The sequence below is a fragment of the Tachyglossus aculeatus genome, chromosome 5 (assembly GCF_015852505.1).
Source record: "Tachyglossus aculeatus isolate mTacAcu1 chromosome 5, mTacAcu1.pri, whole genome shotgun sequence".
Lineage (NCBI taxonomy): Eukaryota > Metazoa > Chordata > Mammalia > Monotremata > Tachyglossidae > Tachyglossus > Tachyglossus aculeatus.
In genome coordinates this window covers 29656342-29677864 of record NC_052070.1, presented here as the reverse complement: position 1 = coordinate 29677864, position 21523 = coordinate 29656342, and the positions used below count along the sequence as shown (strand labels likewise).

At 44.5% G+C, this 21523-nt stretch overlaps 1 protein-coding gene and 1 non-coding gene across 2 annotated transcripts in view; both read right to left on the bottom strand.

The window, feature by feature from the left end:
- Positions 1-21523, bottom strand: part of DOK6 (docking protein 6) — a 357850-nt gene that overhangs the window by 87888 nt on the left and 248439 nt on the right. Inside the window, exon 5 of the mRNA XM_038746957.1 lies at positions 6023-6212. Coding sequence (XP_038602885.1) covers positions 6023-6212 — 190 coding nt within the window. The remainder of the gene's footprint in view (positions 1-6022; positions 6213-21523) is intronic.
- Positions 9504-9641, bottom strand: LOC119929278. The gene has a single exon (XR_005451410.1). It is a non-coding gene; the product is annotated as a small nucleolar RNA SNORA7 (small nucleolar RNA).

The following is a 21523-nucleotide window of genomic DNA, read 5'->3' as shown; positions in this document are numbered from 1 at the left end:
TCATTTTGAAAGGCTGGGTGCCTCTGTTGAGGACAGAGGGAAACAGGGTGAAGGAAGAGCTGTTAAATAAACTCTCATTTCTCAAACCGTGAGGAACTACCACACTGTCAGCCTTGGGGAGCTCAGTTAAGGAGTCTGTTAATGAAACTGGCACATTCAATTTAGACTTGATGCTTCTCAAGACACTGGCATAAACGGCTGTTTGCTCAGGAATATTAAGATATGTCACAGCATCTGTGAGGGGACGTATGATATCTTTAGCAAACCTAAAATCAGGATCTGGTGGAAAATCTGTTCCCAAACGTTGCAGATGTTCTCAGATATAGATCACATGTGGTGGACAAAAACGGAAGGATGTTAAACTGTTCTGGGGGTTGGCATCAGTGTTCCAGAAGAAATACTGTTGTAAACGTGCACGAGGGGCTATTCACAAATGTTGGATCCGCCTGTGGTAGTAGTCTTAGTTTTCATAGCATTAGTTCAGCAGCTGCTGGGCACAGTGCACTGTTCAAAGCCCCAGAAAGAATATGATGTAAGGAAGAGATGTTTTCCCTGTCCACCAGGTGCTTACACTCTACTGGGGGAAACAGGCATAATCTACAAACAGAGTACTCAAAATACATAATTGAAGGCAAAATTGACAAAGTCCATTTCTGTAAGACTAAGGATGGGAATAATTAAGTATAAAAATGCTAGTGGATTGCACTGGTAGAAGATAGGATTTCCACCTTTGCAGCTTCCCCTTGAAACTCTCTGGCCTGCGTCAAAAGATTCACCGACATGAGAAGCAGCATGGCCCAGTGGATAGAGCACAGGAATGGGAGTCTAATCCTACCTCTGTCACTTGTCTGCTGTGTGACCTAGGCAAGTCACTTCACTTCTCTGCGCATCGGTTTCCTCATCTGTAAAATGAGGATTACGACCGCGAGCCTTATGTGGGACATGGACCTTGTCCAACCTGATGAGCTTGTATCTACTCCAGCGCTTTGTACAGTGTCTGGAACGAAGTAAGCGCTTAATAAATGCCATTTTCAAAAAAAGAATGGATGTTTGCTGAGAACTTTCTATTCTTGTTACATAATCTCTTTTACTAAAGATACAAGCTGATGGGCTTTGGCATTATCTTTGAGGAAATCTGTTGGGTTGTTTTAAAATAACAATAATTGTGGTATTAGTTAAGCACTTACTATGTGCAAAGCACTGTTCTAAAAGCTACTTAGAGTATGAACTGGACAATTATTGAGTCTTTAAACAGAACTATTACTCAAGGTCACCAAATACTTCAGAAAATGAGCAGAGTGAACAAAGGCAAGAGGATACTCTGGGAAAGGATTATGGGTGCAGAATTGAGTTGTTTTAAAGCTAAATATGGGGGAGTACATGTCCTCCCTTCAGAGTAGAATCAGTATCCAATGCCGAAGAGACAGATGGCATAAAGTTTCCTACATATGTGTCAATCAATCAATGACATTTATTCAACATTTACTATATGCAGAGTACTGTACTAAGTGCTTGGGAAGGTAGAGTGCAGTAGATTTGGTAGACACTTTTCCTGCCCTCAAAGAGCTAAACGTTTAAGGGAAATATAGAGGAATAATAATAATAATGATAATGATGTTATTCATTAAGCGCTTACTATGTGCCAAGCACTGTTCTAAGTGCTGGGTAGCTATAAGGTAAACAGGTTGTCACACATGGGTCTCACAGTCTTAATCCCCATTTTACAGATGAGGTAACTAGGCCCAGAGAAGTTAAATGACTTGCCAAAGTTCACACAGCTGACAAGTGGCAGAGCCTGGATTAGAACCCATGACCTTTGACTTCCAAGTCCGTGCTCTTTCCATTAAGCCATGCTGCTTCTTTACATATAAAACAATCTAAAAGAGGGAAAAATGATTGGAGTATACATGACCAATCAACAACCTAAAAAGGAAAATTCAGAATACATGCTTACATTGAATGGCAATAGTCATCCTTCTCCTCCAGAAAGATTTCCTATTCATCCACAAATATCCCAAGTGAGAACCAGCCTACCTTAATTAATTAACACTAACATTCCTTATTTAAAGTAAAGAAACTCTTGAGACCTTGGAAAAAAACAAGGCCTTAAATGACACCCTGTGGAATTTCAGGCTCTCCAAGATGGATCTGCCTCTGCTTAAAAGTTTGACTAACTGAAATGTGAGACATAAAAGGAGATTTTACTTGGAGATGGCCAGTGTTAAACTGAAATCAATAAATTATAGATGAAATCCAAGACGCTACTTCACGAGGTTGTAAAATATTTTTAAGATGCAACCAAGCATGTTCCTAAAGCATCATTTTACCCGCATCTCCCCATTTTTTATGATATTTATTAAGCTACTAAGTACGTGTCTAGCACTCTTCTAAGCACTGGGGTAGGTACAAGTCAATCAGGTGGAACCCAGTCCCTGTCCCACACGGGGCTCACAGTCCAAGTAGGAGGCAGGGCAGGTATTCAATCCTCCATTTTACAGATGAGGAAACTGAGGCACTACATTACACACCAGGCAGTTGGCACAGCCAGGTTTAGAACTTAGGTCCTTTCACTTCCGGGCCCATGCTACTTCCCGTTCCTCAATATTCATTCATTTATTCATTCAATCATATTTATTGAGTGCTTACTGTGTGCAGAGCAGTGTACTAAGTGCTTGGAAAGTACAATTAGGCAACAGAGACAATCCCTACCCAACAATAGGCTCACAGCCTAGAAGAGGGAGACAGACAACAACAGAAAATAAGTAGACAGGCAACAAAAGTTTAGTGCCTGTCTTTCCTTCTAGACTGTAAGCTCCTTGAGAAGCCGTGTAGCCTAAGGGGAACAGCACAGCCCTGGGAGTCAAAGCATGTGAGTTCCAATCCCAGCTCTGCCAAATGTCTGCTGTGTGTGGCTTTGAGCAAGTCACTTAACTTCTCTGTGCCTCAGTTACCTCATCTGTAAAATGGAGATTAGGCTGTGAGCCCCATGTGGGACAGGAACTCTGTCCGATTCGAATATCTTGTATCTGCCCCAGTACTTAGAACAATGCTTGGCACATAGTAAGTGCTTAACAAATACCACTATTGTTATTAGTACTGTGGGCAAAGAACTCTTGTACTCTCCCAAGTAATTATTACAGTAATAATAATAATGATGGTATTTTTTAAGCGCTTACTTTGTGCCAAGCACTGTTCTAAGCACTGTAGATTCTCAGTAAATATGATTGATAATCATAATAATTATGGTATTTGTTAAGTGCTTACTATGTGCCAGACATTGTTCTAAGTGCTGTAGGTGCTCAGTAAATACGATTGATTATGATAATAATAGTAATTATGGTAATCGTTAAGCGCTTACTATGTGCCAAGCACTGTTCTATGTGCTGGGGTAGATGCACGTTAGTAAGGTTGGACACAGTCCCTGTCCCACACAGGGCTCCTGCTCTTAGTCCCCATTTTACAGATGAGATAACTGAGGCCTAGAGAAGTGAAGTGATTTGCCCAAGATCACACAGCAGACATGTGGTGGAGCCAGGATTAGCACCCATGACCTTCTGACTCCCAGGCCCATGCTCTATCCATTAATTGTCAGGCAATCAACTTAGATTAGAAACCAGTTTTGAAGTTCTCTTGTTTTTTTGGTGCACATGAAAGACAGGCAGAATCAGATCAATCACTCAATCAATCGTTCACTAGTTCACATTGCTCCTCTGCAGAAGAGATTAGGATTCCATATTTCCACTGTTCCTGCAGAAAGTTAAATTGAAGACCTGCTCTTTCACAAAGGCATAGATTGTATAAATAATTTGATCATCTATTTGGGTTGGATGGGCTCTTGACAATGACTGGTGAGCTCATTTCACCTAGAGCCCCAAACTCTACATATGTCTTGAACTGAGATGGAAAATTCTGATCTGCTGGCTTCACAGGAAACCGGATTTTTCAGATTGTAACCAAAGGTTGGTATTTTAATGGGTCACCTATACAGTGCTGATGGCCTGGCTGAGGGAAGAGGTACTTCATTCATTCATTCAATCATATTTATTGAGTGCTTACTCTGTGCAGAGCACTGTACTAGGTGATTGGAAAGTACAATTCAGCAACAGAGACAATCCCTGCCCACAGCAGGTCTTGAGTGGGGTGGGGTGAGGAAGGAGTGGGAAGAAGAATGATTTGGGCAGAAAGAACAGTAGATGAATCTACTGAGAAACGAAACCAGAGGAGGTCTGAGTAGAGAGGGGAAGAGTGGCCCCAAAAACTCTTTATAACCAGCGCCTGTCACTGAGGAGACACTGTGTCCCACTGGTCTCACTCAGCAGGTGAGCCCAGATTTGGAACAGACTACTTCCTGTACTCCTGACCCAAGGATCTCATTGTTCCTCTTGGTCTGGCCGGTGACTCAATCAATCAGTTGTATTTATTGAGTGTTTACTGTGTGCAGAGCATTTTATTAAGAGTACAGTACAAGAGAGTTGGTAGAGGTGTTCCCTACCCACAAGGAAATTAGAGTCTGAACTCGTCCCACATCTCTCTGCTGATAACCACTGGTCCTGCTCCTTTCCTCTGAAGGGCCTGCTCCTTCAGAGGGGAGGCCTGCCCTGCAGACATTATATCAACACCCCAAAAAATCTAGGAACTCTCTCCCCTTAGCACCCCACTGAACCTACCCAGTAAAAAAAGGCAAGGGTGTTGTCGGAGGGGAAGAAGAAAATGAGGCTGGAGATTCTCCATCTGGCAGGGTGAACCTTACTGATAGAAACCAGAATGCCTGGGTTACTCTGACCCACAGACTTTCCCCCTGGAATATTTATATGCTGGGAGTCATTCAGTTGGTCCCCAGAAATGCTCTCTTTATCTAATGATATTCATTCTCTTGTGACTGCAGCAAAATTCTGCATTCAGATTTAATGAATCAAAATCTCCTTCTCACCTCATTTGCAGCTAAGCAGGTTCCCATTGTTTGCCCGTTGCCATGGACTGATCTGAAAATAATGGCTTCTTCCCCTGTCCTGGGTGCATTCTGGGCCAGGTGAACTGTTCCTCCTTGGAGGAGGAAAGGCCGTTTTGTTGACAAAATAAGAGAAATTCCATAAGGGTGTTAAAATATTTTCTACTTAAGGGAATATGTGAGTTGTTCACCCAACTTTCCCCTGTCCAGCTGAACTCTGTGACTTCCTTCCAAAATGTTCCAGCTCATTGCCTTAATTAAGTGTATTTGTGGGTAATGAAAGACCATAGCAACTCACTTCTTAATATGCGCCATTTTCGATATTATGTAATTTTTCAAAGAGGCAGACTCTTAATAGGGAAAATGGATTCGGGCCCTTGAATAGGCTGCCTACATGTCCACCCCCTCACAGCAATCTCCAAGTGACACAGGGCTGGAGAATGGGGGCAGGGATGGTCTGAGCTACTAGTGTTCTCATTCCCAGGAAAGCTGACGGCACAGTGGACTGCATGGCCTAATGGATAGAGCACCAGCCTGGGAGTCAAAGGGACCTGGGTTCTAATTCTAACTCTGACACTCAACTACTGTGTGTCCTTGGGTATATCACTTCACTTCTCTGTGCCTCAGTTACCTCATCTGTAAAATGGGGATTAAGACTGTGAGCCCCATGTGGCCAACCTGATTTGCTTGTATCCACCCCAGTGCAGAGGGCCTTGAAGCAAAAGAAGAGAGGGCTTAGTCTGGGAAGGCCTCTTCGGGGAGATGTGCCTTCAGTAAGACTTTGAAGGAGGGGAGAGAAAAGGAGCAGATGTCTTATCCCCATTTTACAGAAGAGGAAACTGAGGCAGAGAGCGCGGTTAGATGACTTGCTCAGAATCATACAGCAGGTCAGTCTCTGAGCTTGGGGTAGAACCCACATCTCCTGATGCCCTGACTTGTGCTCTTTCCACTGGGCCATTCTGTCTAGGTGTTTGAGAAACCCCCAGGATCTCCTCCAGAGGCAGACGCTGACCTCCACTCAGTCCCGTCGGCCCCCAGAAGTCCTTGGTGCGCCACGTGGACAAGACCGCTTACCTTCCCGACTCAAAGGTGAACCACGTGGAGTCTCGCCCGTAACGCCTCAGGGAGCTGAGCGGCCACATCACCAGCTTGGCCTTGGCGTTGTGGATATCCCAGAGATAGATATTCTCGTGGGTGATTTGCATGGTGCACTCCCCGTAGATGTCTAGGTTGGGCGTGGGCATTAGGTACACGTTGAATCTCTCTGTGGAGCAAGAAGAAGGTGGAGTCAGAGATCAGTCAAAGATGCCAATTTTGTTTTCAGTGGTATCTGTTAAGAGCTTATTGTGTGCCAGGCACTGTAATAAGTGCTAGGGTAGATCGATCAATCAATCAATCAATCACAAGTATTTATTGAGCACTTACTATGTGCAGAGCACTGTTTTAGTTACTTGGGATAGTACAATGCAACAGAGTTAGCAGACACGTTCCCTGCCCACAGTGAGCTTATATTCTAGAGGGAGAGACAGACACTAATATAAATAAGTGATTTACACTGAATTCAGTTTTTGGGATTGTCCAGGGTAGGTGAGCACCTACTCTCTTTCTCCAGGGAGGACAAGAACCCAAGCATGTGATTCATTCAATTAATAATAATAATAATGATAATAATGATGATGGCATTTGTTAAGTGCTTACTATGTGCAAAGCACTGTTCTAAGCACTGGGGGAGATGACAAAAGGTGATCAGGTTGTACCACGTGGGGCTCACAGTCTTAATCCCCATTTTGCAGATGAGGTAACTGAGGTTCAGAGAAGTTAAGTGACTTGCCCAAGGTCACACAGCAGACGTGGTGGAGCTGGGTGCTTACTATGTGCAAAGCACTGTATTAAGCACTTGGGAGAGTACAATTTAACAACAATTGCAATTCACAATTCTAACAATTCAATTGCAGGGAGTGTGACTGCTAATTTTGTTATATTGTACTCTCTCAAGCACTTTATACAGTGCTCTGCACATAGTAAATGCTCAGTAAATACCATTGTTTGATTGATGAAGTAGGGGGTCCTTGTGTTAACAGTCTTTCTGACATTCGCTAGATAGAAGCTTATCACGTTGGATGAAGTCCATGTCCCAAATGGGGCTCACAGTCTTAATCTCCATTTTACAGATGAGGGAACTAAGGCACAGAGAAATGAAGCAGCATGGCTCAGTGGAAAGAGCATGGTCTTGGGAGCCAGAGGTCATGGGTTCTAATCCTGGCTCCACCACTTGTCAGCTGTGCAATTTTGGGCAAGTCACTTAACTTCTCAGTTCCCTAGAGACGATTCAGATCAGTAACCCCAGGTCTATCTTCTCCAAAGTGGCAGCAGAGCTGTTGGCATCTGACTCTAGATCTGGCAATGGGCTGGGGTGCCTTCTACCCCCATTAATCTCTCACTGCTCTAGAGGTTTGTTCTCCCTTTGTTGATGGCTGTTGCATCTTTCATAGTTCCCTCAGTTCCCTCATCTGTAAAATGGGGATTAAGACTGTGAGCCCAATGTGGGACAACCTGATCACCTTGTATGCGCCCAGCACTTAGAACAGTGCTTTGCACATAGTAAGTGCTTTCTTCTAGACTGAGCCCGTTGTTGGGTAGGGACCGTCTCTATATGTTTCCAACTTGTACTTCCCAAGCGCTTAGTACAGTGCTCTGCACACAGTAAGCGCTCAATAAATACGACTGAATGAATGAATGAAAGTGACTTGCTCAAGGTCACGCAGCAAACGAGAAATGGAACAGGGATTAGAACCCAGGTCCTTGGACTCCTTGGCCCGTGCTCCTAGCTGTTGCATTTGTCCTGCAGGATTAGAAAGGACATTGGATCCTCCCCAGCATCCTGACGGTTTAGGCCTGAGCCCCATCCTCATAGGTGGAAATTCTTACTCAACCCATGCATGGAAACCACCCGATACTCCCAGGACATTACATGGATCATGGATGCTGGCACCCAATACTCCCAGGATATTAAATGGATCGTGGATGCTGGAATTGCCCCATGGTTCCTGGGCACTTAAAAGTATTAAGTCGCTTGCAGAGGAGCCTAGCATGCAGCCGGAATCAAAGACTTGGTACATTCAATGCAAAAATTATCTCCAGGGATCAGGTTGGTCCCTGCGTTAATCATTTCTTTTCTTTAATTTTCCACTACTGGAAAAAAATGATGTCAAAAGACTAAGTGTATCAAGGGTCTCCTTCCCTAGAAATTCCCCAGATGACAATTTGAGAGTGGGGTGGCAGGTGGGTGAACACGCCAGGAAGGGCTCCCAGGGAACAACCGTCAAGGGATTCATCAGTCGCAAAATTAATTATTCGGAGAGATACCCAGGCACAGCTGGAGGAGGAGTGATAGGCCTGGAAATGCACTGTTTATTGTCAGTATGGATTGTAGGCTTTGGAACGATTAATGGTTGGCTGGGCTCAGCTGGGATTGCCTGTACAATGCAATATGAGGGTTCTTTTTTCTTACATAAGATACAATACGGATTCAGTGGCGCAGAGCAATATTGCTTGGATCCAATCAGATGTAATATATGCATGTGCGGACCCAGTTTACAAACCATATGGCTGTAACTTCTGCACACTAGTCCTGGGACTGTTTAGACAAAAGAAAATCTAACGGCCCATTGATTCCGAGCCTCACGCCCCACAGAACTAATTCAGATCAGTAACCCCAGCTCTATCTTCTCCAAAATGGCAGCAGAGCTGTTGGCATCTGAATCTCGATCTGGCAATGGGCTGGGGTGCCTCCTACCCCCATTAATCCCTCACTGCTCTAGAGGTTTGCTCTCCCTTTGCTGATGGCTGTCTTTCATAGTAATAATAATCCTGGTGTTTGTTAAGTGCTTACTCTGTGCTAGGCACTGTACTAAGTCCTGGGGTGGACACAAATAAATCGGGTTGGATACAGTCCCTGTCCCATGTGGGGCTCACAATCTCAATCCCTGTTTTACAGATGAGGTTACTGAGGCGCAGAGAAGTTAAGTGACTTGCCCAAGGTCACACAGCTGACAAGTGGCATTGCTGGGATTAGAACCCATGGCTTTCTGACTCCCTGATCCATGCTTTTTATTCACTATGCCACACTGCTTGGATACCTTCTTCAATTACAAACCGACTGCAGAATTGATTGAGTAGTCTTCCCAGAGCACAGTAAAGTTCTCATTCATTCAATCATATTTATTGAGTGCTTATTGTGCGCAAAGCACTGTACTAAGCGCTTGGGAGAGTACACTATAACCACAAACAGACACATTCCTGCCGACAACGACCTTGCAGTCCAGAGGGATTCTTGTCTTATGCTGTTGAGTCGACTTCGACCCATAGCAACATCATGGACACATCTCCGCCAGAACACCCCACCTCCAACTGCAATCATTCTGGTAATGGATCCGTAGAGTTTTCTTGGTAAAAATATGGAAATGGTTTACCACAGCCTCCTTCCACACAGCAAACTTTAATCTCCGCCCTTATTCTCTCCCATGCTGCTGCTGCCCAGCACAGGTGAGTTTTGAATTGTAGCAGATTGCCTTCCGATCACTAGCCACTGCCCAAGCTAGGAATGGAATGGGTATGCCTCTGACTGACTCTCCCTCTCATAGTTGAGACTGATAGAGTACTGGGAACTCTCCAAGTGCTACCCTGAAAGGGGGTCTACAGGGGGAGACAGATATTTATATAAATGAATACATAAATAGATAAATTAATGAATATGTAAATAAATTACAGATACTAACAAATATATACCTATGTGGTGTTGAGATGGGAGGAAGGATAAATGAAGGAGCAAGTAAGAGTGGTGCAGAAGGGAGAGGGAGAAGATGAGAGGAGGGCTTAGTCAGGGAAGGCTTCTTGGAGGAGATGTGACTTCAATAAGGTCTGATATGAGGAGGGGGGGCATTCCAGGACAGAGGTAGGATGTGGGGAAGCAGCATGGCTACACGGGCTTTGGAGTCAGAGGTCAGGGGTTCAAATCCTGGCTCCACCAATTGTCAGCTGTGTGACTTTGGGCAACTCACTTAACTTCTTTATGCCTCAGTTACCTCATCTGTAAAATGGGGATTAAAACTGTGAGCCCCTCATGGGACAACCTGATCACCTTGTAACCTCCCCAGCACTTAGAACGCTCTGGACATATTACTCCCCTCCTCAAAAACCTCCAATGGCTACCGATCAATCTGCGCATCAGGCAGAAACTCCTCACCCTGGGCTTCAAGGCTCTCCATCACCTCGCCCCCTCCTACCTCACCTCCCTTCTCTCCTTCTACTGCCCAGCCCGCACCCTCCGCTCCTCCACCACTAATCTCCTCACTGTACCTCGCTCTCGCCTGTCCCGCCATCGACCCCCGGCCCACGTCATCCCCCGGGCCTGGAATGCCCTCCCTCTGCCCATCCGCCAAGCTAGCTCTCTTCCTCCCTTCAAGGCCCTGCTGAGAGCTCACCTCCTCCAGGAGGCCTTCCCAGACTGAGCCCCTTCTTTCCTCTCCCCCTCGTCCCCCTCTCCATCCCCCCGTCTTACCTCCTTCCCTTCCCCACAGCACCTGTATATATGTATATATGGTTGTACATATTTATTACTCTGTTTATTTATTTTACTTGTACATTTCTATCCTACTTATTTTATTTTGTTGGTATGTTTGGTTCTGTTCTCTGTCTCCCCCTTTTAGACTGTGAGCCCACTGTTGGGTAGGGACTGTCTCTATGTGATGCCAATTTGTACTTCCCAAGCGCTTAGTACAGTGCTCTGCACATAGTAAGCGCTCAATAAATACGATTGATTGATTGATTGATTGTACATAGTAAGCTCTTAACAAATACCATCATTATTATTATTATTATGTGAATGTGAGATGGCGGTGAAACACGTCCTTGCTTACAGTCTATCATCCTTCTGGGTCAATCATTTGGGAGCTCAACAGCTCAGCAAGTGCCAAAGAAACCAAACCAAACCAGGTAGCAGAAGGCAGCAACTATGCCCTCTCTCCTAATAATAATATGTGTTAAGTGTTTACTATATTCCAAGCACTGTTCTAAGCACGGGGATAAATACAAGATAATCAGGTTGGACCCAGTCTCTGTCCCACATGGGGCTAACGGTCTTAATCCTCATTTTACAGATGAGGTAACGGAGGTACTTAGAATTGAAGTGACTTGTCCAAGGTCACACAGCAGACATGTGGCAGAGCCGGGATTCGAATCCACATCCTTTGACTCCCAAGCCGGTGCTGTTTCCACTAGGTCATGCTCTGCTGGGACTCCAGGTGGCACTGGTTGTGTTAAGATGAAGCCTGGACGCACCCAGAGGAGCAACCATCTTTCAGCTCAGGATCAGTTCTCCTGGACATCTACTCTCCTGGGGGATTGACTGGGGCTATAGGTTTCCTGAGACATGGGCAGCAGAGAGCAGGATGGAATTCCCTCTCTCTCTGTCTCTCTCACTCTCCCCCTATTTCTCTCCCTCCAAAGTCCACTCCCTCTCCCTTCGGCATCACACTTGCACTTGGATTTTTTCCCTTTATTCATCCCACCCTTTGCCCCACGGCACTTATTTTAATGTCCATCTCCCCCTCTAGATTTTAAGGTCATTGTGGGCAGGGTACAGGTCTACCAAATCTGTTTTATTGTATTCTCCCAGGCACTTACTACAGTGCTCCTCACATGGTAAGTGCTCAGTGAATATGACTGACTGGTGGTGTGCTTGATTTGCATCACTTCTCTGCGACTCCCTGGGGCTGTGGGAGGCTCCAAATGGCACTCACCCAGGGTTCTGCTGGATTGCTGTGGGGAGATGACCTTGGCCACTCATACTTCCCTGCTCGTGGTTCCATCCACTTTAAAGCATTGAAATGTTAGCATTGAGAGTGTCTTTCAAGTCTTTTGTCTGTTAGGGGTGGCAGAGAGAAAATACAGGGGGCTGGGAGTCAAAGGCGATCCAGGTTCTCATCCTGGTTCTACCTCTTGCCGGCTGAGGGATCTTAGGCAAATCAAGTAACCTCTCTGCGGCTGTTTTCTCATTTGTAAAATAGGGATACAGTTCTTGGTCTCCCTTCCTATAAGATTTCTAAAGATACATTCTGGACATGTCACTCCCCTCCTCAAATTCTACAGAAAGGTTCTGGGCATGTCACCGCCCCCCCGCCAAAGTCTCCAGTGGTTGCCTATCAACCCCATATCAAGCAAAAACTCCTCACTGTTGGCTTTAAAGCTCTCCATCATCTTGCCCTCTTTTACCTCACCTCCCTTCTCTCCTTCTACATCTCAGCCCACACACTCTGCTCCTCTTGTGCTAACCTGCTCACTGTGCCTCATTCTCACCTGTTCTGCCGTCGACCCCTGGCCCACATCTTTACCTCTGGCCTGGAGTTCCCTCCCTCCTCAAATCTGCCAAATAACCACACTTCCCCCCTTCAAAGCCCTACTGAAGGCTCACCTCCTCCAAGAGGTCTTCCCAGACTAAGCCCCCCCTTTTCCTCAGCTCCCCCCTTCCCCACCCCACAGCATGTGTATATTTATGTGCATGTCTATAATTCTATGTACTTATATTGATGCCTGCTTGTTTTGATGTCTGTCTCCTCCCTTCTAGACTGTAAGCCCGGTGTGGGCAGGTATTGTCTCTCTTTATTGCTGAATTGTACTTTCCAAGTGCTTAGTACAGTCCTCTGCAAATAGTAAATGCTCAATAAATATGACTGAATGAATGAATGAGTCTTTATGGAACAGGGACAGTTCCCAATCTCAACATTTTGCCATCTTGACTTTCTTGAACTTCAGTGCCCAATCTTGTATCTACCCCAGTGTTCAACACACTTAGAGCCTGGCCCATCATAAATGCTTCATAAGTACCATTGTGTATCTCTAAGACATTGTATGGACCGGGATTCTAATCCGGGCTCCACCACATGGCTGCTGTGTGATCTTGGGCAAGTCACTAACTTCTCTGTCCATCAGTTTCCTCTTCTATAAAATGGGGATGAGTGTGAGCCCCATGTGGGACAGGGACTTGGTCCATTCTGATTATCTTGTATATACCCCAGTGCTTAGAATAGTATGCGGCACATCCCCTAGACTGTGAGCTCATTGGGAGCAGTGATTGTCACTGTTTATTGTTGTATTGCACTTTCCCAAGCATTTAGTACAGTGCTCTGCACACAGTAAGCCCATACTAAAAATGACCGAATGAATGAATGAACAAGTACCATTATTATTATTATTGTTAATTAGTAGCCCAAAATTGTTTCGGGGGGCTCAAAATCAGACCTTCTCTCTATGTGCACACCCCAGGGAGGTCAGCCTCACAGAGATTCCAGCCCAGGTCATCCCCAAGCCCCATCCACTCAAAGGCTTGCTCTGAAACAACACCAGGGACACTTGGAGGAACCATGTGACAGTTGTCATGCTGTTCCCCCTACACCCCATCCTCATGTTGAGAGATGGACCATCCCCCACCCCAAACTCTCCCCTCCACTTTGCTCCACACTCAGGCGAGTCTTTCCTCCACCATTAATGAATGAGCTTGGCCTAGTGGATAGAGCACTGGCCTAGGAGTCAGAAGGAGCTGGGTTCTAATCTTGGCTAAATCACTCATCTCCTTTGTGACCTTGAGTTAGTTCCTTCACCTCTCTGGGCCTTGTGGGGAGCCCACAGCAAGCTGCCTTTAAATGACTGTTTGTGATGCAGTGAACAACAACAAGGGAGAGACTTTGCTAAGGTGCTGATGGACTATATCTGGGATAGGTGATTTTGGGCCTGTGCGTGTGGAGAATGGAGGGAGGTGGGGCTTTCTCTCCCTGTTCTAACCAGCAACAGGCCTGGATCAATCAATGACTGCATATAGAGCCACAGCTGCCATGCCTTAGGCAGATAATAGGCAGCCCCTTTGAGTCACAAGAGGCCTGCCAAAAGAGGGGACACCTAGAAGCAGTATGGAGTCTCTCGCAGAAGACCTAGGGGGAAGCATCTGCAGCAGGAGAGCAGCACTCAGTAGGCAGCAGCCCTGAGATGCAGAAAGAAGAAGCATTGGCAGAATGGGCTCCTTTGAACACAGACTGCTATTGCACCCTTGGGTGGTGGAGTGAGTGAGAATGTGTATATGTGTCATGTCCTTGCATGCTGGTAAAACTAAGTAAAAAACTTTTCATAGTAACCTTGGTGATCAGAGGTGTGGTTTGACTTCTACTACATGTCACTGAGGCTCCCCCCATCCAGGAGGGTCCTAGTTGGTACGAACTGGGGGGCTTGTGACAGACCTCAGTTGCTTCATCTGTAAAATAGGGACTAAGACTGTGAGCCCCATGTGGGACATGGATTGTGTCCAACCTTGTATTTACTTCAGGGCTTAATACAGTGCCTAGCACATAGAAAGCGCTGAACAAATGCCATAAAAAGAAATTAGCTCCTTGAAGGCAGGGATGATATAATTTGCATTTGTTATATTCTCAGGTGCTTAGTATCATTTCTGCACCCAGCAGGCATTCAATAATGACTGTAAATTGATTGGTCTGACAGAGACAGCCCGTCCTAGTCAAAAGAGCACGGGCTTGGGAATCAGAGGATGTGGGTCAAAAATCCCAGTTCTGCCACATATCTGCTGTGTGACCTTGTACAAGCCACTTCTCTGTGCTTGTTAACTCATTGTAAAAATGGGGATCAAGACTCTGAGCCCCATGTGGGACATGTACTTTGTCCAACCTGATTACCTTGTATTTACTCCAGTGTTTAGCACAGTACTTGGCACATAGTAAGTGCTTAACAAACACCATAACTATTATTATTTTGAATTTACAGAATAATTTGTTCTCCCCCAGTACTTAGAACAGTGTTTGACACCTAGTAAGCATATAACAAATACCATAATGGTAAAGGAGCTTACAGTCTACATGAGGAGACAGACATACACAAATCATAGATAAGGAGACCCACAACTCAGGCCTGGCCCTTGAAGACTACAGTGGAGGAGTGACATGGAGCACAACTGACAAAGGGTAGAAGAGAAAGCTCCCAACAACACAAATAGAGCATGAGCTTGGGAGTCAGAGGACCTGAATTCTAATCCTGCTCTGCCAGTTGCCTGCTCTGTGACCTTGGGCAAATCAATAAACTTCTCTGGGCCTCAGTCTCCTAATTTGTGAAATGAGGATGAGATACCTGTTCTCTCTCCTACTTAGATTAGGAGCTCCATATGGGACAGGGTCTTTTAGCTATCCCAGCACTTGGAGCAGTGCTTGAGAAATAGTAAGGGCTTAACAAAAACAATAGTACTACTACTAATAATAATGATAATTATGTATGCATGTGCTAAGGGGGCTGGACTCTCCTATGAAAACACCTTACTGTGGCAAGAGTTTATGTACGCTAATGAAGCTTAGAGCTACTCTTTCATCAGGGCTACCCATAATAAAAAGAACAAAGCCAAAGTGTCAGACAAAGTTGATTCACCTGTGCTGGGCAGCAGTGGCATGAGAGAGTCAGTCAACTGATCAAAATGCTGATCAAAGGCAATAGCAAAGACAAGTTTTTAGTGTGCAAAAGAAGGCAATGGTAAACCACTTCTGTATTTTTACTAAGAAAACTCTACGGGTAAATGTCCAAAAAGTTGCTCTGAATCAGAAATGACCCAAAGGCATTTGAAGAAGAAGAAAGGAGCTGAGGGAGAAAGACCCGTTGAATCCAGGTGGCATCACTCAGGAGAGGTAGACTTTTCAGGGGTTAATGGGGAAGGATGTCTTTTTTTTTTTTTAACTACTTAGGGAGTGAAGAGGAAAGTGCTGATCTAAATTCAATAGTTCCAAACTTCCAAGATTATTTGTCTAACAAGGCCATGTTGTTTTTGTTAACCACCAGAGGAAAATCAATAGCATTAACAAATACAGAGGGGAATACCTGAGTTCATTTCTGAGGATGAGGTAAAGAATAAGATATATTAGGAATTATTAAGAACAAAATTAGATTCTCAAAGAGCAGACTTCAGGTTTCTAATTGTTAGTTTGAACCCCAAACAGGGACATCTTCCAGATGGAAGTTAATTTTTAAACAGAAATGCTCACACATTGTCAAATTCTGCCTGTCTTAACTCATTGATATTCCAAGAACTCGAAGCTACTTTCCTAAGAAGACTATGGGACAGAGACCACAACTGTTCTGATAAGCTTGTATTTATCCCAGATTTTAGATTTCTTAGTCTTTGGACTTTGGCTCCTAGATGGACAAAGAAACAACATTGGCATTCATGGAGAAAGCACAGGCCAAGTCAGAGGACCTGGGTTCTAGTCTTGCCTTGTCTTCTGTAGAACCTTGGGCAAGTCACTTAACTCTTCTGGGACTCAGTTGCCTTAAATGGAGATTTAATACCCACGCTCCATTCTACTTAGACTGTGAGCCCCATGTGGGTCAGGAACTGCATCTGATTTGCTTATCTTGTACCTACCCCAGGGTTTGGAACAGTATTTGGTACATGATGAGTGTTTAACAATTACCACCATTACAATTAATCACTAGAGATATGACCCCAAAGAAGACCAAAGGGTCTTATGTGTCATATGAAAAAAAGAGGGATGTGTATTCTGTCCACATGTCCAGGCCAGGCTTGGACAGTCTTTCTCTCCAGCAAGAGTTCTGAGGTACTCTGGTTCAAATTCTGCGGAAAAAAAAATCACCTCCCCAGGCCACCCGCATGTTTGTCTTCCCCTCTTGCCTGTGAGCTGACTGTGGGCAGGGAAAGTGTTTACCGACTGTGTTGTACTCTCCAGAATGCTTTGTACAGTGCTCCACACACAGTTAAGTGCTCAATAAACACCATTAATTGATTGGGACAAGAGAAAGCACATTGGCTAGCAAGAATAATTCATCATCTTATTATTGGTATTTATTAAGGACATACTGTGTGCAGTCACGAAATCCTGTTGGTTCTTTCATAACATCTTGAGAATTCACCCTTTCCTCTCCATCCAAATTGCTACCATGCTGATATAAACATCTATCAATCTCCTGGATCACTGTCTTAATCCCCTTCTAGACTGTGAGCCCAACTACTGCATCAGCCTCCTCACTGATCTCCTTACGTCCTATCTCTCCCAACTCCCATTCATTCATTCAATTGTATATATTGGGTGCTTACTGTGTGCAGAGCATTGTACTAAGCACTTGGAAAGTACAATTCAGCAACAGCTAGACTATCCCTACCCAACAACGGGCTCACAGTCTAGTAGGGGGAGACAGACAACAAAACAAGTAGACATACTTAATTCTGCTCCCGGGGTAATTTTTCTACAAAACCATTCAGTCTGTTTCCCTACTCCTCAAGAACTTTCAGTGGCTGCCCATCCACCTCCGCATCAAACATAAACTCCTTACCATTGGCTTTAAGACACTTAATCAGCTATCTCTCTCACATTTACCTCGTTCATCTACTGTGACCCAGGTTGCACACTCTGCTCTTCTAACGCCATCCTACTCTCTGGATTTTGATCTTGTCTATCCTAACACTGGCCCCTTACTCTCATCCTTCTTCAGGTCTGGAACTCCTTCCCCTTTCTTATCTTGTAGTCCACCACTCTCCCCACCTTCCAAATCTTCCTAAAATCACACCGCCTCCAAGAGGCCTTCCCAGACATAGGCTTTATTTCCCCCATTCACCCTCCCTTCTGCATTGGCTATGTACTTGGCTATGTACCTCTTAAACACTTTGATACCCATCCCAGCCTCATAATGCTTAAGTAAATATCCTTTGTTCCCTATTGTTTCCCCTATCTGCAATTTATTTTAATGCCTGTCACCCTGTAGACTGTATTACTACTACTACTACTAATAATTGCGGTATTTGTTTAGTGCTTACTATGTGCCAAACACTGAACTAGCATCTGCCCCAGAGCTAAGGTAGTTGAGTTGTTCACAGTCCTTGTCCTAAATAGGGCTCACAGTCTCAATCTCCATATTACAGATGAGGTAACTGATGCCCAGAGAAGTTAAGTGACTGGTCCAAGTTCACATAGCAGACAAGTGATAGACATAGAGAAGCAGCGTGGCTCATTGGAAAAGAGCCCGGGCTTTGGAGTCAGAGATCATGGGTTCAAATTCCGGCTCTGCCAATTGTCAGCTGTGCGACTTTGGGCAAGTCACTTAACTTCTCTGTGCCTCAGTTCCCCCATCTGGAAAATGGGGATTAAAACTGTGAGCCCCCTCAAGGGACAACCTGATCACCTTGTAACCTCCCCAGTGCTTAGAACAGTGCTTTGCACATAGTAAGTGCTAAATAAATGTCATCATTAAGTGATGGAGCTGGGATTAGAACCCAGGTCATTCTGATTCCCAGGCCTGTGCTGTATCCACTAGGCCATACAGTTTCTGTAAGCTCCTTGTGGGCAGGGATGGCATCTACCAATTTTATTGTATTGTGCTCTCCCAAGCTCATAGTACAATGCTCTGCACACCATAAGCTCAATAGATACAATCGACTGATTGATTCATTGAGGTATTTAGAAGAGAATCAATCTATTCAATCTGTCACTAAACCTGTCAGTTCAACCTTCACGGCATCGCTAAAATCTGCTCTTTCCTCTCCATCCAAACTGCTACCTCTTTAATCCAAGCATTTATCTCATCCTGCCTTGATTACTGTGTCAGCCTCTTCCTTGACCTCCCTGCCTCCTGTTTCTCCCAACTCCAATCCATACTTTGCTGCCCAGATCATTTTTCTACAAAACTGTTCAGTCCATGTTTCCCGACTCCTCCAAAAACCTCAGTAGTTGCCCAACCACTCCATAACAAATAGACAGTCCTTACCACTGGCTTTAAAACATTCCATTCCCTTGCTCCCTCCAACCTTACCTGGTTGATTTCCCACTACAACCCAGCCTACACATTTTGCTTCTCTAATACCAACTTACTCACCACTGATCTCTGGCCCACTTCCTGCCTCTAGCCTGGAATTCCCTCCCTCTACCTATCTGACAATTACTCTCCCCAGCTTCAAAGCCTTATTGGAAGGCACATTGCCTTCAAAAGGCTCTCCCTGACTAAGCCCTAATTCCTCCTTGCCCACTCTCTTCTCTGTCATCCTGATTTGCTCCCTATTTACTCCACCCTCAGCCTTACAACACTTGTATACATATCTATAATATTTTTATATTAATTTATGTCTCCCCCTCTGGACTGTAAGCTCATTGTGTGCATGGAACAAGTCTCCCAATTCTTTTATACTGTACTCTCCCAAGAACTTAGTACAGTGCTCTGCACATAGTAAGCACTTGATAAAAACAGTTGATTGATTGATTGAGTCAGATTGGATGCAGACACTGTAGCACAAGGGACTCACAGTCAGAGGTCTTGTATGATTTGTATGGCCCTGGGGGGAACTGAAGCTCCATTTCCTGTCTCTCCCCAGCAGATTCCCTGAGCCACTCAGCCCCAGATTCTAGGAAGGACCCTAAAAGTGTTGGAGTAGAAGGAGGAGGAGCTGGACAGTGAGTACCTCCTCCCCCTGCTTTCTTTCCCCACGTTCACTCTCCTTTGTCGTTCTTTCCCCTTGCTGCTTTTCTTCTCTTTTTCTTCCTTCTTTGCCTTCACTCCTTCAAAGCCCGAGGCCAAATGCTTTGTACCCTCGACCTACCACTCTGATGGTTGGGGCCCCTAGAGGATTATGGTACTGCTCGCACTGTTGGAAAAATTCCAAAGAGTAGAGGCTATTTTTTTAGCTCAGTTTTCAATGGAGTTTCTAATGCAGGTCAAAAAGAAGGCTCCATTCAAGTCCCGTGATTATTATTGACAGGATGAAGCTTTTTCCTGGGACTTCTACAAGTGCTCAAAACAGTTACCTCAACTATTCTAACCTGAGAACAATAACGTGTCAATCACCCTGGGCTGAGACCAGGAGAGTTTAGATCATCATCATTCCCGGATGAGAATAAGCTCCTAGAGTGTGCAGAGCTCAGTACTTTACTCAGTTTCAAAGAGAAACCCATTTCATAGGCACAGACAACTATGGTAAAGGAAGTCAGCCACTCTTTCTTTGACTTCAGGAACAGCCATTCCACTTTTTTTAAATGGGATTTATTGAGTGCTTACTCTGTGCCAGGCACTGTACTAAGTGCAGGGATAGATACAAGTTAATAAGGTTGGACACAGTCCATATCCCACATGGGGCTCACTGTCTTAATCCCCTTCTAGACTGTGAGCCCATCGTTGGATAGGAATTGTCTCTATTTGTTGCTGAATTTTACTTTCCAAGCGCTTAGTACAGTGCTCTGCACACAGTAAGTGCTCAATAAATACGACTGAATGAATGAATTTTACAGAAGAAGTAACTGAGGCACAGAAAAAAATTAAGTGACTTGCTCAAGGTCACACAGCAGACAAGTGACGGAGCCGGCATTAGAACTCAAGTCTTTTTGACTCCCAGAACCGTGATCTATCTATCAGGCATTGCTGCTTCTCTACCTTTTATCATTATTATCTTTCACCCATTCATAGCTCATTTGCAGTACATGCTTATTCTTAACTAATTTCCCTCTGGATAAAAATACGTTGGGTGAATGAATTATTTTTTATTGTATTTGTTAATCACTATGTGTCAAGCACTGTTCTAAGCACTGCGGTAAATGCACGCTAATCATGAAGGACAGAGTCCCTGTCCTACATAGGACTGACAGTCTAAGTAGGAAGGAGAAGCAGCGTGGGCTCAGTGGAAAGAGTCATGGGTTCGAATCCTGACTCTGCCAACTGTCAGCTATGTGACTTTGGGCAAGTCACTTAACTTCTCTGTGCCTCAGTTCCCTCATCTGTAAAATGGGGATTAAAACTGTGAGCCCCCTGTGGGAAAACTTGATCACATTGTAACCTCCCCAGCACTTAAAATAGTGCTTTGCACATATTAACTGCCTAACAAATACCATTATTATTATTATTATTATTACTAAGACGAACAAGTATTGAAGCCCTGTTTTTTTCTTTCTTCAGTTGAGGAAACTGAGGCACAAAGAAGTTAAGGGATTTGCTCAAGGTCACACGGCAGGCAACTAGAAGTGTTAGGATTAGAACCCTGGTATTCTGGGTACACAGCCATAATTTTTTTTTCTTATGGTATTTCCATGATGACTTAGGAAAATTTCCAGAGCAGTAGCAATCTTAAATGTCAGGAAGATTCTCTGGTCCATATTTGGAGATGCTGTCCCATTTCTAGGTTGTCCGGACATGTTTTGTGCTGAATCAGCTCATTCACAAGCTGTACTGATGAATGCCATGCAAGTGTACGGACCTTCAGTGGCTGAGCAATTTCAAAATCAAAACAAGCAGTCAAATGTGATCAAAATGAATTATTCATAAGCAGAATCAGGTTTTTGACAAAATGCATATTTTACTATAAAAATGCCCTCAAAATGAATTGCTTGAATCTGTTCTGGGAGGAAAAACTCACTCCAAGTATTTCTTCTTTAAAAAAAAATTTGCGCATAAATTCCCTGAAATCTTTGAAAAGGATGCCTCATATTTGGTGGATTGATGACCAATTTGGAGGTTGTGTCCTGTCATCTGAAAAGCCAAATG